This window comes from Anomaloglossus baeobatrachus, chromosome 7 (genome assembly GCF_048569485.1).
Source record: "Anomaloglossus baeobatrachus isolate aAnoBae1 chromosome 7, aAnoBae1.hap1, whole genome shotgun sequence".
In the NCBI taxonomy this organism is placed as follows: domain Eukaryota; kingdom Metazoa; phylum Chordata; class Amphibia; order Anura; family Aromobatidae; genus Anomaloglossus; species Anomaloglossus baeobatrachus.
Window position 1 is genome coordinate 279076937 of NC_134359.1, and position 13570 is coordinate 279090506.

The 13570-nt window shown below is 48.3% G+C and overlaps 1 protein-coding gene across 2 annotated transcripts in view; it reads right to left on the reverse strand.

Annotated features, from left to right (window-relative positions):
* Nucleotides 1–13570, reverse strand: part of PAM16 (presequence translocase associated motor 16) — a 187299-nt gene that overhangs the window by 144234 nt on the left and 29495 nt on the right. For both annotated transcript variants that reach the window (XM_075318224.1, XM_075318221.1), the window contains exon 6: nucleotides 11063–11139. In XM_075318224.1, the coding sequence (XP_075174339.1) occupies nucleotides 11063–11139 (77 nt within the window). The remainder of the gene's footprint in view (nucleotides 1–11062; nucleotides 11140–13570) is intronic.

Here is a 13570-nt window from a genome sequence, read left to right on the forward strand (position 1 = left end):
CTGGGGACAGAGAGGCTGATGCTGGGGACAGAGAGGCTAATGCTGGGGACAGAGAGGCTGATGCTGGGGACAGAGAGGCTGATGCTGGGGACAGAGAGGCTGATGCTGGGATGAGAGAGGCTGATGCTGGGATGAGAGAGGCTGATGCTGGGATGAGAGAGGCTGATGCTGGGATGAGAGAGGCTGATGCTGGGATGAGAGAGGCTGATGCTGGGATGAGAGAGGCTGATGCTGGGATGAGAGAGGCTGATGCTGGGAGGAGAGAGGCTGATGATGCGGGTAGAGAGGCTGATGCTGGTGCAGCATGGGGGATGGAGCACTATGGGGGGTGCGCAGCATGGGGGATGGAGCACGTTTGGGAGCGCGCAGCATGGCGCATGGAGCACGTTTGGGAGTGTGCAGCATGGCGCATGGAGCACGTTTGGGAGTGCGCAGCATGGCGGATGGACCATGTTTGGGAGTGCGCAGCATGGCGGATGGAGCACATTTGGGAGTGCGCAGCATGGCGGATGGAGCACGTTTGGGAGTGGGCAGCATGGCGCATGGAGCACGTTTGGGAGTGCGCAGCATGGCGGATGGACCATGTTTGGGAGTGCGCAGCATGGCGGATGGAGCACGTTTGGGAGTGCGCAGCATGGCGGATGGAGCACGTTTGGGAGTGCGCAGCATGGCGGATGGAGCACGTTTGGGAGTGCGCAGCATGGGAGTGCGCAGCATGGCGGATGGAGCACGTTTGGGAGTGCGCAGCATGGCGGATGGAGCACGTTTGGGAGTGCGCAGCATGGGAGATGGAGCACGATGGGGAGTGCGCTGCATGGGGGATGGAGCACGACGGGGAGTGCGGAGTATGGCGGATGGAGCACGTTTGGGAGTGCGCAGCATGGCGGATGGATCACGTTTGGGAGTGCGCAGCATGGGAGATGGAGCACGATGGGGGATGCGCAGCATAGGGGATGGAGCACGATGGGGAGTGCGCTGCATGGGGGATGGAGCACGATGGGGAGTGCGCTGCATGGGGGATGGAGCACGATGGGAAGTGCACACCTCCCCCCAACACACACACACACGCGCGCGCACTGCACAACACACCACACACACACACACACTGGGAACCACAAACAACTGCCCTACACAGACAACGCTGCACACACAAATATACGCACATACCACACAACACATACATTGCACAAAACATACCTCCCCCCAAAACACACCACACACACACAAACCGCGCAACACACACACAACGCTACAGACACACAGCGCTCCACAAACAACGCAACACACGCAACACACATACAACACCGCTCTCACCCCCCGTCACACCCAGACAACACCCAGAACATGTACAGCGCCCTACACAAACACTTGGTAACTACACACAACAACATGTATGTATATGTAAACAAAAATCATACATGAACTACACAATACGTAAATTCCTGAATACCCGATGCGTAGAATCGGGCCACCTTCTAGTCTATATATATAATTGCCTTAGTCTGTCTGTCTGTCTGTCTGTCTTTCTTGCTCCAAAATTGTGTCTTTACGGTGACACAAAGCTGATTGGCCGCTGGGCTCGCCATGGCCCCGCCCCCCCGCACGGATTGGCCGCTCGCCCAGGCTGCGCCCCCACACGGATTGGCCGGCCGCTCGCCAAGGCTCGGCCCCCCCCACAGATTGGCCTCTCGCCCCGGCACCCTGCAGGCATTGGCAACTCGGCCACGCCCCGCCCCCCTCACGCAATGCACGCTAGCTCTGGCCCCGCCCCCCCACGTATTCCCCGAACCGACACGGTCACGGAGCCACGACTACCAGGTGAGTACTGTACCCCTGGGAGCCCACATCAGCGTACGCCGCCAAACCAGCCGACACATACCCTCGCATTGCTGGGGCTGGCCGGCGTATGCTGGTGTGGGCTCCCGTGCGAGCGGGGGACGAGATACGCTGGTAACCATGGTAGCATAGTTACCAGCGCATCAAGGTCCTGCAGCGGCGGAACATACACACACACACACACACACATCAGATCACACTCACTCTCACACACACACATCACATTGCATCCACACACTCACAACATCCTGGGATATCGCTTGCTTCTCGGCGGCGATACTGTGCTGTGAGCTTTCAGGACCTGCCGGAGGATCACATGGCCAGACGCATGTGGTATCTCCGGATGTTGTGAGTGTGAGCGCGTATGTGCAATATCGTCAATGTGTGTGTGTGTGTGTGTGTGTGTGTGTGTGTGTGTGAGTGTATGCGATCGGGTGTGTGTGAGTGTATGCGATCGGGTGTGTGTGAGTGTATGCGATCGGGTGTGTGTGAGTGTATGCGATCGGGTGTGTGTGAGTGTATGCGATCGGGTGTGTGTGAGTGTATGCGATCGGGTGTGTGTAGGTGTGTGTGTGAGTGTATGCGATCGGATCTGTGAGTGTCGGCAGAGGAGCACGGCGTGCTGGAGGAGGCTGGGAGGAGAGAGGCTGATCCTGGGGAAGGCTGGGATGGGGAGGCTGAGAGAAGAGAGGCTGATGCTGGGGGAGGCTGAGGCTGGGGTAGGCTGGGAGGAGAGAGGCTGATGCTGGGGACCGAAAAGGCTGATGCTGGGGGAGGCTGAGGCTGGGGTAGGCTGGGAGGAGAGAGGCTGATGCTGGGAGGAGAGAGGCTGATGCTGGGGAAGGCTGAGGCTGGGGTAGGCTGGGAGGAGAGAGGCTGATGCTGGGAAGAGAGAGGCTGATGCTGGGAAGAGAGAGGCTGATGCTGGGAAGAGAGAGGCTGATGCTGGGAAGAGAGAGGCTGATGCTGGGAAGAGAGAGGCTGATGCTGGGAAGAGAGAGGCTGATGCTGGGAAGAGAGAGGCTGATGCTGGGAAGAGAGAGGCTGATGCTGGGAAGAGAGAGGCTGATGCTGGGAAGAGAGAGGCTGATGCTGGGAGGAGAGAGGCTGATGCTGGGAGGAGAGAGGCTGATGCTGGGAGGAGAGAGGCTGATGCTGGGAGGAGAGAGGCTGATGCTGGGAGGAGAGAGGCTGATGCTGGGAGGAGAGAGGCTGATGCTGGGAGGAGAGAGGCTGATGCTGGGGGAGGCTGAGGCTGGGGTAGGCTGGGAGGAGAGAGGCTGATGCTGGGGACAGAAAAGGCTGATGCTGGGAGGAGAGAGGCTGATGCTGGGAGGAGAGAGGCTGATGCTGGGAGGAGAGAGGCTGATGCTGGGAGGAGAGAGGCTGATGCTGGGAGGAGAGAGGCTGAGGCTGGGGTAGGCTGGGAGGAGAGAGGCTGAGGCTGGGAGGAGAGAGGCTGATGCTGGGAGGAGAGAGGCTGATGCTGGGAGGAGAGAGGCTGATGCTAGGGACAGAAAAGGCTGATGCTGGGAGGAGAGAGGATGATGCTGGGAGGAGAGAGGCTGATGCTGGGAGGAGAGAGGCTGATGCTGGGGACAGAGAGGCTGATGCTGGGGACAGAGAGGCTGATGCTGGGGACAGAGAGGCTGATGCTGGGGACAGAGAGGCTGATGCTGGGGACAGAGAGGCTGATGCTGGGGACAGAGAGGCTGATGCTGGGGACAGAGAGGCTGATGCAGCGGGTAGAGAGGCTGATGCTGCGGGTAGAGAGGCTGATGCTGCGGGTAGAGAGGCTGATGCTGCGGGTAGAGAGGCTGATGCTGCGGGTAGAGAGGCTGATGCTGCGGGTAGAGAGGCTGATGCTGCGGGTAGAGAGGCTGATGCTGCGGGTAGAGAGGCTGATGCTGCGGGTAGAGAGGCTGATGCTGGGAGGAGAGAGGCTGATGCTGCGGGCAGAGAGGCTGATGCTGCGGGCAGAGAGGCTGATGCTGCGGGCAGAGAGGCTGATGCTGCGGGCAGAGAGGCTGATGCTGGTGCAGCATGGGGGATGGAGCACATTTGGTAGTGCGGAGTATGGCGGATGGAGCACGTTTGGGAGTGCGCAGCATGGGAGATGGAGCACGATGGGGGGTGCACAGCATGGGAGATGGAGCACGATGGGGGGGTGCGCAGCATAGGGGATGGAGCACGATGGGGAGTGCGCTGCATGGGGGATGGAGCACGATGGGGGGTGCACAGCATGGGAGATGGAGCACGATGGGGGGTGCGCAGCATAGGGGATGGAGCACGATGGGGAGTGCGCAGCATGGGGGATGGAGCACGATGGGGAGTGCGGAGTATGGCGGATGGAGCACGTTTGGGAGTGCGCAGCATGGGAGATGGAGCACGATGGGGGGTGCACAGCATGGGAGATGGAGCACGATGGGGGGTGCGCAGCATAGGGGATGGAGCACGATGGGGAGTGCGCTGCATGGGGGATGGAGCACGATGGGGAGTGCGCTGCATGGGGGATGGAGCACGATGGGAAGTGCACACCTCCCCCCAACACACACACGCACGCGCGCGCACTGCACAACACACCACACACACACACTGGGAACCACAAACAACTGCCCTACACAGACACCCACACACACAGACAACACTGCACACACAAATATACGCACATACCGCACAACACACACATTGCACAAAACATACCTCCCCCCAAAACACACCACACACACACAAACCGCGCAACATACACACACACACACAACACTACAGACACACAGCGCTCCACAAAACGCAACACACGCAACACACATACAACACCGCTCTCACCCCCCGTCACACCCAGACAACACCCAGAACATGTACAGCCCCTACACAAACACTTGGTAACTACACACAACAACATCTATATATATATATATATATATATATAACAAAAATCATACATGAACTACACAATACGTATATTCTAGAATACCCGATGCGTAGAATCGGGCCACCTTCTAGTAAAAGATAAAAATGTTAATGTTCTGGTGAAGAATCAACAAGTGGGACACAATTGTGAGGTTGAATGAAATTTATTGCTTATTTTAAACTTTTTTAAAAAATAAATAACTGAAAATTGGGGCGTGCAATATTATTCAGCCCCTTTAACCCCTTCAGCCCCAGGGTGTTTTCCATTTTTGCGTTTTTGTTTTTTGCTCCCCTTCTTCCGAGAGCCGTAACTTTTTTATTTTTCCATCACTCTTGCCATATGAGGGCTTGTTTTTTGCGGAACGAGTTGTACTTTTCAATGAACCCATACGTTTTACCATATAGTGTACTGGAAAACAGCAAAAAAATTCCAAGTGTGCAAAAACTGCAAAAAAAGTGCGATTGCACAATAGTTGTCGGGATATTTTATTCACAGTGTTCGCTATTTGGTAAAACTGATGTGTGGGTGTGATGCCTGAGGTTGGTGTGGGTTTGTAGACACCAAACATGTATAAGTTTACTTGTATCTAAGGGGTTAACAAAAATTCACAAGGTTGTCCAATAAAAGTGGCGCACGTTTTGCACCATTTTCTGAAACCTGTAGCATTCTCATTTTTCGGGATCTATGGCTCAGTGATGGCTTATTTTTTGCGTCTCGAGCTGACGTTTCTAATGGTACCATTTTTGCGCAGATGCTACATTTTGATCGCCTGTTATTGCATTTTGCGCAAAACTTGCGGCGACCAAAAAACATAATTTTGTCGTATGGCATTTTTTCGCTACTACGTCGTTTACTGATCAGATTAAATGATTTTACAGTTTGATAGATCGGGCATGTGTATATATTTTATTTTTTAAACCCTTTAATTTTCAATGGGGCGAAAGGGGGGGTGATTTGAACTTTTATTTTTTTTTTATTTTTTAAAACGTTTTATTTTATTTTACTAGTCCCCCTAGGGGGCTATAGTGATCAACAATCCGATCGCTCTGCGCTATCTGTAGATCTCAGCTACAGAGCCGAAATTTGCAGATATACTGCTTTACTCTCCATGCTGGCACTATTGCGGCACTGAGAGGAAGTGACTCATGTTAGCTACAGGCGTCATCACATGATCCTGTGCTACCATGGCAACCACCGAAAGTCACATGATCACGCATGTGACTTACGGTGGGGGCGGCGGTAAGCAAAAGTAATGGACGCACGCATATACATCTCGCTGCCAGACTTTGGCAGCGAGATGTAAGGGGTTAAAAGTTGCAGGTGGAAGCGATTCCACTTGTAACTTGCAGGCGCACATCTCAGCTGTTAAAAACAGCTGATACGTGCGCAGATCGCCGCCACCTGCCCACGGCAGGGGGCGGGGATTAACCGCACATGATCCATGATGGATATATCCTTCATTGGTTGTGAAGGGGTTAAGTTAATACTTTGTAGCGCCCCCTTTTGCTGCAATTACAGCTGCAGTCGCTTGGAGTATGTTTCTATCAGTTTTGCACATCGAGAGACTGAAATTCTCGCCCATTCTTCCTTTGTAAACAGCTGGAACTGAGTGAGGTTGGATGGAGAGCGTTTGTGAACAGCAGTTTTCAGCTCTTTCTACAGATTCTCGATTGGGTTCAGGTCTGGACTGTGACTTGGCCATTCTAACACCTGGATACGTTTATTTGTGAACCATTCCATTGTAGATTTGGCTTTATGTTTGGGATGATTGTCTTGTTGGAAGACAAATCTCCGTCCCAGTCTCAGGTCTTTTGCAGACTCCAATAGGTTTTCTTCAAGAATGGTCCTGTATTTGGCTCCATCCATCTACCCATCAATTTTAACCATCTTCCCTGTGCCTGCTGAAGAAAATCAGGCCCAAACCATGATGCTGCCACCACCATGTTTGACAGTGGGGATGCTGTGTTCAGGATGATGAGTTGTGTTGCTTTTACGCCAAACATATCGTTTGGCATTGTGCCCAAATAGTTCGATGTTGGTTTCATCTGAGCAGAGCACCTTCTTCCACATGTTTGGTGTCTCCCAGGTGGTTTGTGGCAAACTTTAAATACTTTTTATGGATATCTTTGAGAAATGGCTTTCTTCTTGCCACTTTTCCATAAAGGCCAGATTTGTGCAGTGAACGACTGATTGTTGTCCTATGGACAGACTCTCCCACCTCAGCTGTAGATCTCTGCAGTTCATCCAGAGTGATCATGGGCCTCTTGGCTGCATCTCTGATCAGTCTTCTCCTTGTGTGAGATGAAAGTTTGGATGGACGGCCGGGTCTTGGTAGATTTGTAGTGGTATGATACTCCTTCCATTTCAATATGATCGCTTGCACAGTGCTTCTTGGATTGTTTTAAGTTGTGGAAATCTTTTTGTAACCAAATCCGGCTTTAAACTTCTCCACAACAGTATCACGGACCTGCCTGTTGTGTTCCTTGCTCTTCATGATGCTCTCTGCGCTTTACACAGAACACTGAGACTATCACAGAGCAGGTGCATTTATACGGAGACAGGATTACACACAGGGGCTTATATTTATCATCATCAGTCATTTAGGACAACATTGGATCATTCAGGGATCCTCAATGAACTTCTGGAGTGAGTTTGCTGAACTGAAAGTAAAGGGGATGAATAATATTGCACGCAACAATTTTTAGTTTATTTTTTAAAAAAAAGTTTAAAATAAGCAATAAATTTCCTTCAACTTCACAATTGTGTCCACTTGTTGTTGCTTCTTCACCAGAACATTAACATTTTTATCTTTATGTTTGAAGCCTGAAATATGGGAAGAGGTTGAAAAATTCAAGGGGGCCGAATACTTTCGCAAGGCACTGTAAGGCTGCTTTCACACCTCCGGTTTCTGCAATGCGGCACACTCCGGCACTTTGCAGGAAAATCGCAACCGTTTTTTTTTTGCTGCTGGTTGCGATTCTCCTGCATAGACTTTAATTAGTGCCGCATTGTCCCGCATGGCCTTGCGTTCCGTCCGGTTTTTGCCGCATGCGGCAGATTTAGCCGATGCGGCGGCCGGATGGAACGTTGCCTGGCACGTTTTTTCGTGCGGCAAAAAAAAAAACGCATCGCGCCGCATTCGGCCGATGCGGCGCATTTTTCAATGCATGCCTATGGCGGCCGGATGCGGCAATAACCGCATCCGGCCGCCGCATGCGGTTTTTGCCACTGCGCATGCTCAGTAGCGTGCTGCAAGCGGCAAAAACCGGACTGGCCGCAAAGGAAAAACTTATGCAAAGGATGCGGTGTGTGTGTGTGTGTGTGGGACGGGGGAGTGTTCAAAATGCAGCTCCGGATCAGCTGCGCCCGCGATGTCCTCCTCTGCTCATCCTAAGCCTTCCTGGTTCATGAATCATGAAGCAGCAAGTTCAGGATGAGCTGCACCTGCGATGTCGCCTCCTCTGCTCATCCTGAGCCCTCCTAGTTCATGATTCATGAAGCAGCAGGCCCAGGATGAGCTGCGCCCGGGATGTCTACTCCTCTTCTCATCCTGAGCTCTCCTGGTTCATGAAGCAGCAGGCTCCGGATGAGCTGCGCCCATGATGTCTCTTCCTCTGCTCATCCTGAGCCCTCCTGGTTCATGATTCATGAAGCAGCAGGCTCAGGATTAGCTGCACCTGCGATGTCTTCTCTGCTCATCCGGGGTCCTCTTGGTTCATGATTCATGAAGTAGCATGCTCCAGATGACATGCACCTGCGATGTCTTCTCTGCTCATCCTGAGCCCTCCTAGTTCATGATTCATGAAGCAGCAGGCTCCGGGTGAGCTGCGCCCGCGATGTCACCTCCTCTGCTCATCCTGAGACCTCCTGGTTCATGAAGCAGAAGGCGCCAGATGAGCTGCGCCCGCGATGTTTCCGCCTCTGCTCATCCTGAGCCCTCCTGGCTCATAAATCATGAAGCAAGAGGCTCAGGATGAACTGTGCCCGCAATGTCTCCTCCTCTGCTCATCCTGAGCCCTCCTAGTTCATGATTCATGAAGCAGCAGGCTCCAGATCAGCTACGCCCGCAATGTCTCCTCCTTTGCTCATCCTGAGTCCTCCTGGTTCATGATTCAAAAAGCAGGAGGCTCTGGATCAGCTGCGCTCAGGATCTCTCCTCCTCTGCTCATCCTGAGCCCTCCTGGTTCATGAAGCAGCAGGCTCCAGATGACCTGTGCCTGGGATGTCTCCTCCTCTGCTCATCCTGAGCCTTCCTGGTCATGAATCATGAAGCAGGAGGGTCCAGATGAACTGCGTTCACGACATCTCCTCCTCTGCTCATCCTGAGCCCTCCTTGTTCATTACTCTGAGCCGTAGACAGAGGCTGTGATTAGTTGCAGGCAGACACTGTCAAACAGGCTGGGGGTGCGTCTGACTACAACCAATCACAGAGGCCAGGCCAGCCGGTGGCGGGGAAAGAAGGGCATATGTATGAGCGATGATGAGCGGCACAGGGAGGCCGCAGGAGCAGCATACAGCCGAGCAGGAGCAGTTTATAGCCTCGGCAGAGCCTCGGTAAGTATCCAGCGCTCGCTGGCATCTTAGAAACCGCATGGATCCGGACTTTTACAGGGTGTTTTAGAGATCCCAGAGAGCTTTAAAACAGCGCTTACAAAGTCAATAGAAAACAGCTTGTAAGCATTGTGCATGTTTTGCAGTTTACCAGTGGTGGTCGGTCTCCAAGGTAACGAGGTGTAAACAAAAACAAAAAGTGTTAATATCTCAAGAACAACTGCAAATTTTAATAAGCAGTAAATTGCAAAAGTGCTTATATTTACAAGCTCTATCCAACAATCTCCATCTATGAAGATCTTTAAATTCTAATTTTCAGTTGGTATTTTTGGATGTGTCCTGTAGGTGGCGCTCTTAGTATACAGAACTGACTAATATCTAATTTATAATATCTAACGATATTCAGCACATTAACAAAAGCCAAATTTCACAATTTTCGCAGTGGATGGTGGATATAATAAGAGTTTTTCATGATTTTTTACACTGCCCTGTTCAGCAATACTTCTGCTGTAATGTTACTGACAGGTTCCATTTAAAGGGATCGTACCAATTTATCAAGTTACACCCCCAATAAATAGGATAGGGGGTGACCTGATCACTGGGACTGGCGCAATCCCAAGTATATGGCTTTGTAGCTCCCAGTCTATATAGACTGTAGGTTGAGCACAAGTCATTAGGTCCCCCGCAATAATCATGTTACGAGGGATCAGATAGTGTCAGAGGAGCCCTCTCCCTCAGTTTAAAAGTTTAGATGCTACGGCCACTATTCACTGTAGCATCTAAGGAGTTTAACTGTCAAAATCAATGTATTATGGATAAAGTCATGTGTGAGCTCTCTACATGTTACACTAACCCCATTTTTATTTTTCCCCCCATTTTGGTACAGTATATAATACCTATACTAGCGATTTCTACTGGTTTCTCTACTGTATATAGAGGAAAGGTGACTGAGCATGTGTGACCACTGGTGCTCAGCTCATTGGATGGACGTGCACATTGTTATACACTTTGCACACCAGGTGGCGCCAGACTATGCGAATAAATGATTTAACTCTTCAGTACATTGATTTTTTAACAGCAAGTAAATGGAAAATATTACTCATTTCTTACTATCTATGGAAGAGAAGAAAATATTTTACCCCAATTTTAAAGCTCCTTCTGTTGCTCACCTTAGAATGGACGTGCACATTGTTATACACTTTGCACACCAGGTGGCACCAGATTATGCAGATAAAAAAAAAAACAAAAAAAAAAACCCGATGTATTGAAGAGTTAAATAATTTATCTGCATAATCTGGTGCCACCTGGTGTGCAAAGTGTATAACAATGTGCACATCCATTCTAAGGTGAGCAACAGAAGGAGCTTTAAAATTGGGGTAAAATATTTTCTTCTCTTCCATAGATAGTAAAAAATTAGTAATATTTTCCATTTACTTGCTGTTAAAAAAAAATCGATGTATTGAAGACTTAAATCATTTAACAGCAAGTAAATGGAAAATATTAATTTTTTATTATCAATGCAAAATAATAAAATATCCAATCCCAATTTTAAAAGTCCTTCTATTGCTCACCTTAGCATGGCCGTGTACAATGTTATACCGTTTGCACACCAGGTGGCGCCAGACTATGCGAATAAATGATTTAAGTCTTCAATACATCGATTTTTTAATATCAAGCAAATGGAAAATATTGTTGATTTTTTTATTATTTATGCAAAATAATAAAATATCTAATTCCAATTTTAAAGCATCTTCTATGGCTCACCTTAGAAGTGGTCCCAATCAGCACACCATCCTGACTCCAGCATATACTCTGCACCTGGTCACCATGATCATCCAAAGCTACATGGAGAAGGAAGACAAATTAAGGTTTTAAGGGCAACTCCTAGGTCATACAGTAATCACACATATGTGCACCACTATCGTGCCTTCTGGCCCCGTGCCTGCCGGGGTAGTGCAATCCTGGAGATTGGAGGAGTGTCATGGTTGCTCCAATTGCCTGAATAGTGCGCTACACGTATAGGAGGAGAGCAAGGGCACTCAACGTCCCAGATCGATGGCGAAGAGCGTGCTCCAGGCAACTTCAGAGCAGCGCTTACAAGCTCTATAGCTATGAGCTTGTAAGCACTGTACTCTTTTGCCTAAGAGAGTGACCACTTCTGATAGACACCAGGGGTGGCCGGTAACTTTGACAACGACAAAACAATAAAATTAAAAATCCCACCCTTTTTATAAATGGGGAGGATCTTTAATAAGAGGTAAATTGCTTCTTTTTACACGCACTTTGCAATTTTACCCATTTAAGAAAATGAGACAATCCATATAAAGGGGTATTCTGATCTTGCAAAGTGATTGCATATAGCTAGGATGGCTATGCTCAGTGAGACCCCTGCCATTCAAACTGTAATACTGTAATAGCGCCTGCACATGGCCATGCAAGAAACTGCAGCATAGCCACATCCACGTGAACCGGGCCACGCTGCGTTCCCCAGCACAGTGACTGCCTCTGGGATATATATATATATATATATATATATATATATATATATATATATATATATATATGTACCCCCATGCTGTGACCCCTTCATTCAGAGGATGAGTGGGGGGTCCCACAACTTGATAGTGCAGGAAAGGTGTATCCTAGAGTAATGCCACCTTACTTATTACATTGGAGTACCCCTTTAACATACAGGTTTACATAAAGAATCCGTTCATATAAGAAGGCTTATGGCCCGGCTTCCCAGCCACGGTGAAATAAGCAGTGGTCTCGCCATAGACCAGGCTCATAGCAAACCAGTATGTTACAGGAATGTGGAGGAAACATGAGCGTCTGGAGAAACCAAGCAAATTCTAAGAATTAAATAAAAAAAAAAAAAAAAAGAGGTTTCCAAGTGAAACCCAAAAGCACCAATACTAATAACGGAGCAGCTAGAAATACACATTTCTAAAGTCTAAGTTTAAAGACGCCATGGAGAAAAAAAAAAGTGTTCCAAGATGGTAAAGAGTAAGGGTCTCACAATGAAGATTGTTTTATTTGTTTTTACCCCACTTTTGTCCATAAATTGCAACTCACGGGCAAAATAGTTTTAAGTGTTCTATGGATTAGAACAAAGGCTGCAGGAAATAAAGTTACAAAGTGACTGCAGAAATGTATATTCAGCCAATAATACCCCTTTAATGTCCTTATTCTATAGTGTTGTGTATCTTACAGCACTGGAAGAATAATCCTTGGCCAGGCGTCCTATGCTGCCCTAACACAGGTGCTAGACTGTCTAATGACGGCCGGGGTCCTGCTCGAACGGGTGAGATCGGAGAAGCCCCTGAACCCAGATATTGATCCCGCAGTTGTTCTCAATTAAGGGGGTCCTCCTTCTCGAATTGGATTACTAGGGTTGACGATGACAAAAAAAGGAGTCTGGGGGTTCCACTGTGCAGATGCGGGTGTATGTAATATATATACACACACACACACCGTATATACACACATATATATCTCTATCTCTCTCTCTCTCTCTATATATATATATATATATATATATATATATATATATATATATACCTACATACACACATATATGTACACACATACTATATATATATATATATATATATATATATATATATATATATATATATATATATATATATATATATATATATATATACACACACACACACACACACACACACACACACACACACACACACACACACACACACACACACATATATATATATATATATATATATATATATATATATATATATACACACATACATATACAGTTAGGTCCAGAAATATTTTTGATCAAAATAGTGTTAACCAAGTACCTTATATTATGGTACAGTTAGGTCCAGAAATATTTCAACAGTGACACAAGTTTTGTTATTTTAGCTGTTTACAAAAACATGTTCAGAAATACAATTCTATATATAATATGGCTGAAAGTGCACACTCCCAGCTGCAATATGAGAGTTTTCACATCCAAATTGGAGAAAGGGTTTAGGAATCATAGCTCTGTAATGCATAGCCTCCTCTTTTTCAAGGGACCAAAAGTAATTGGACAAAGGACTCTAAGGGCTGCAATTAACTCTGAAGGCGTTTCCCTCGTTAACCTGTAATCAATTAAGTAGTTAAAAGGTCTGGGGTTGATTACAGGTGTGTGGTTTTGCATTTGGAAGCTGTTGCTGTGACCAGACAACATGCGGTCTAAGGAACTCTAAATTGAGGTGAAGCAGAACATCCTGAGGCTGAAAAAAAAGAAAAAAT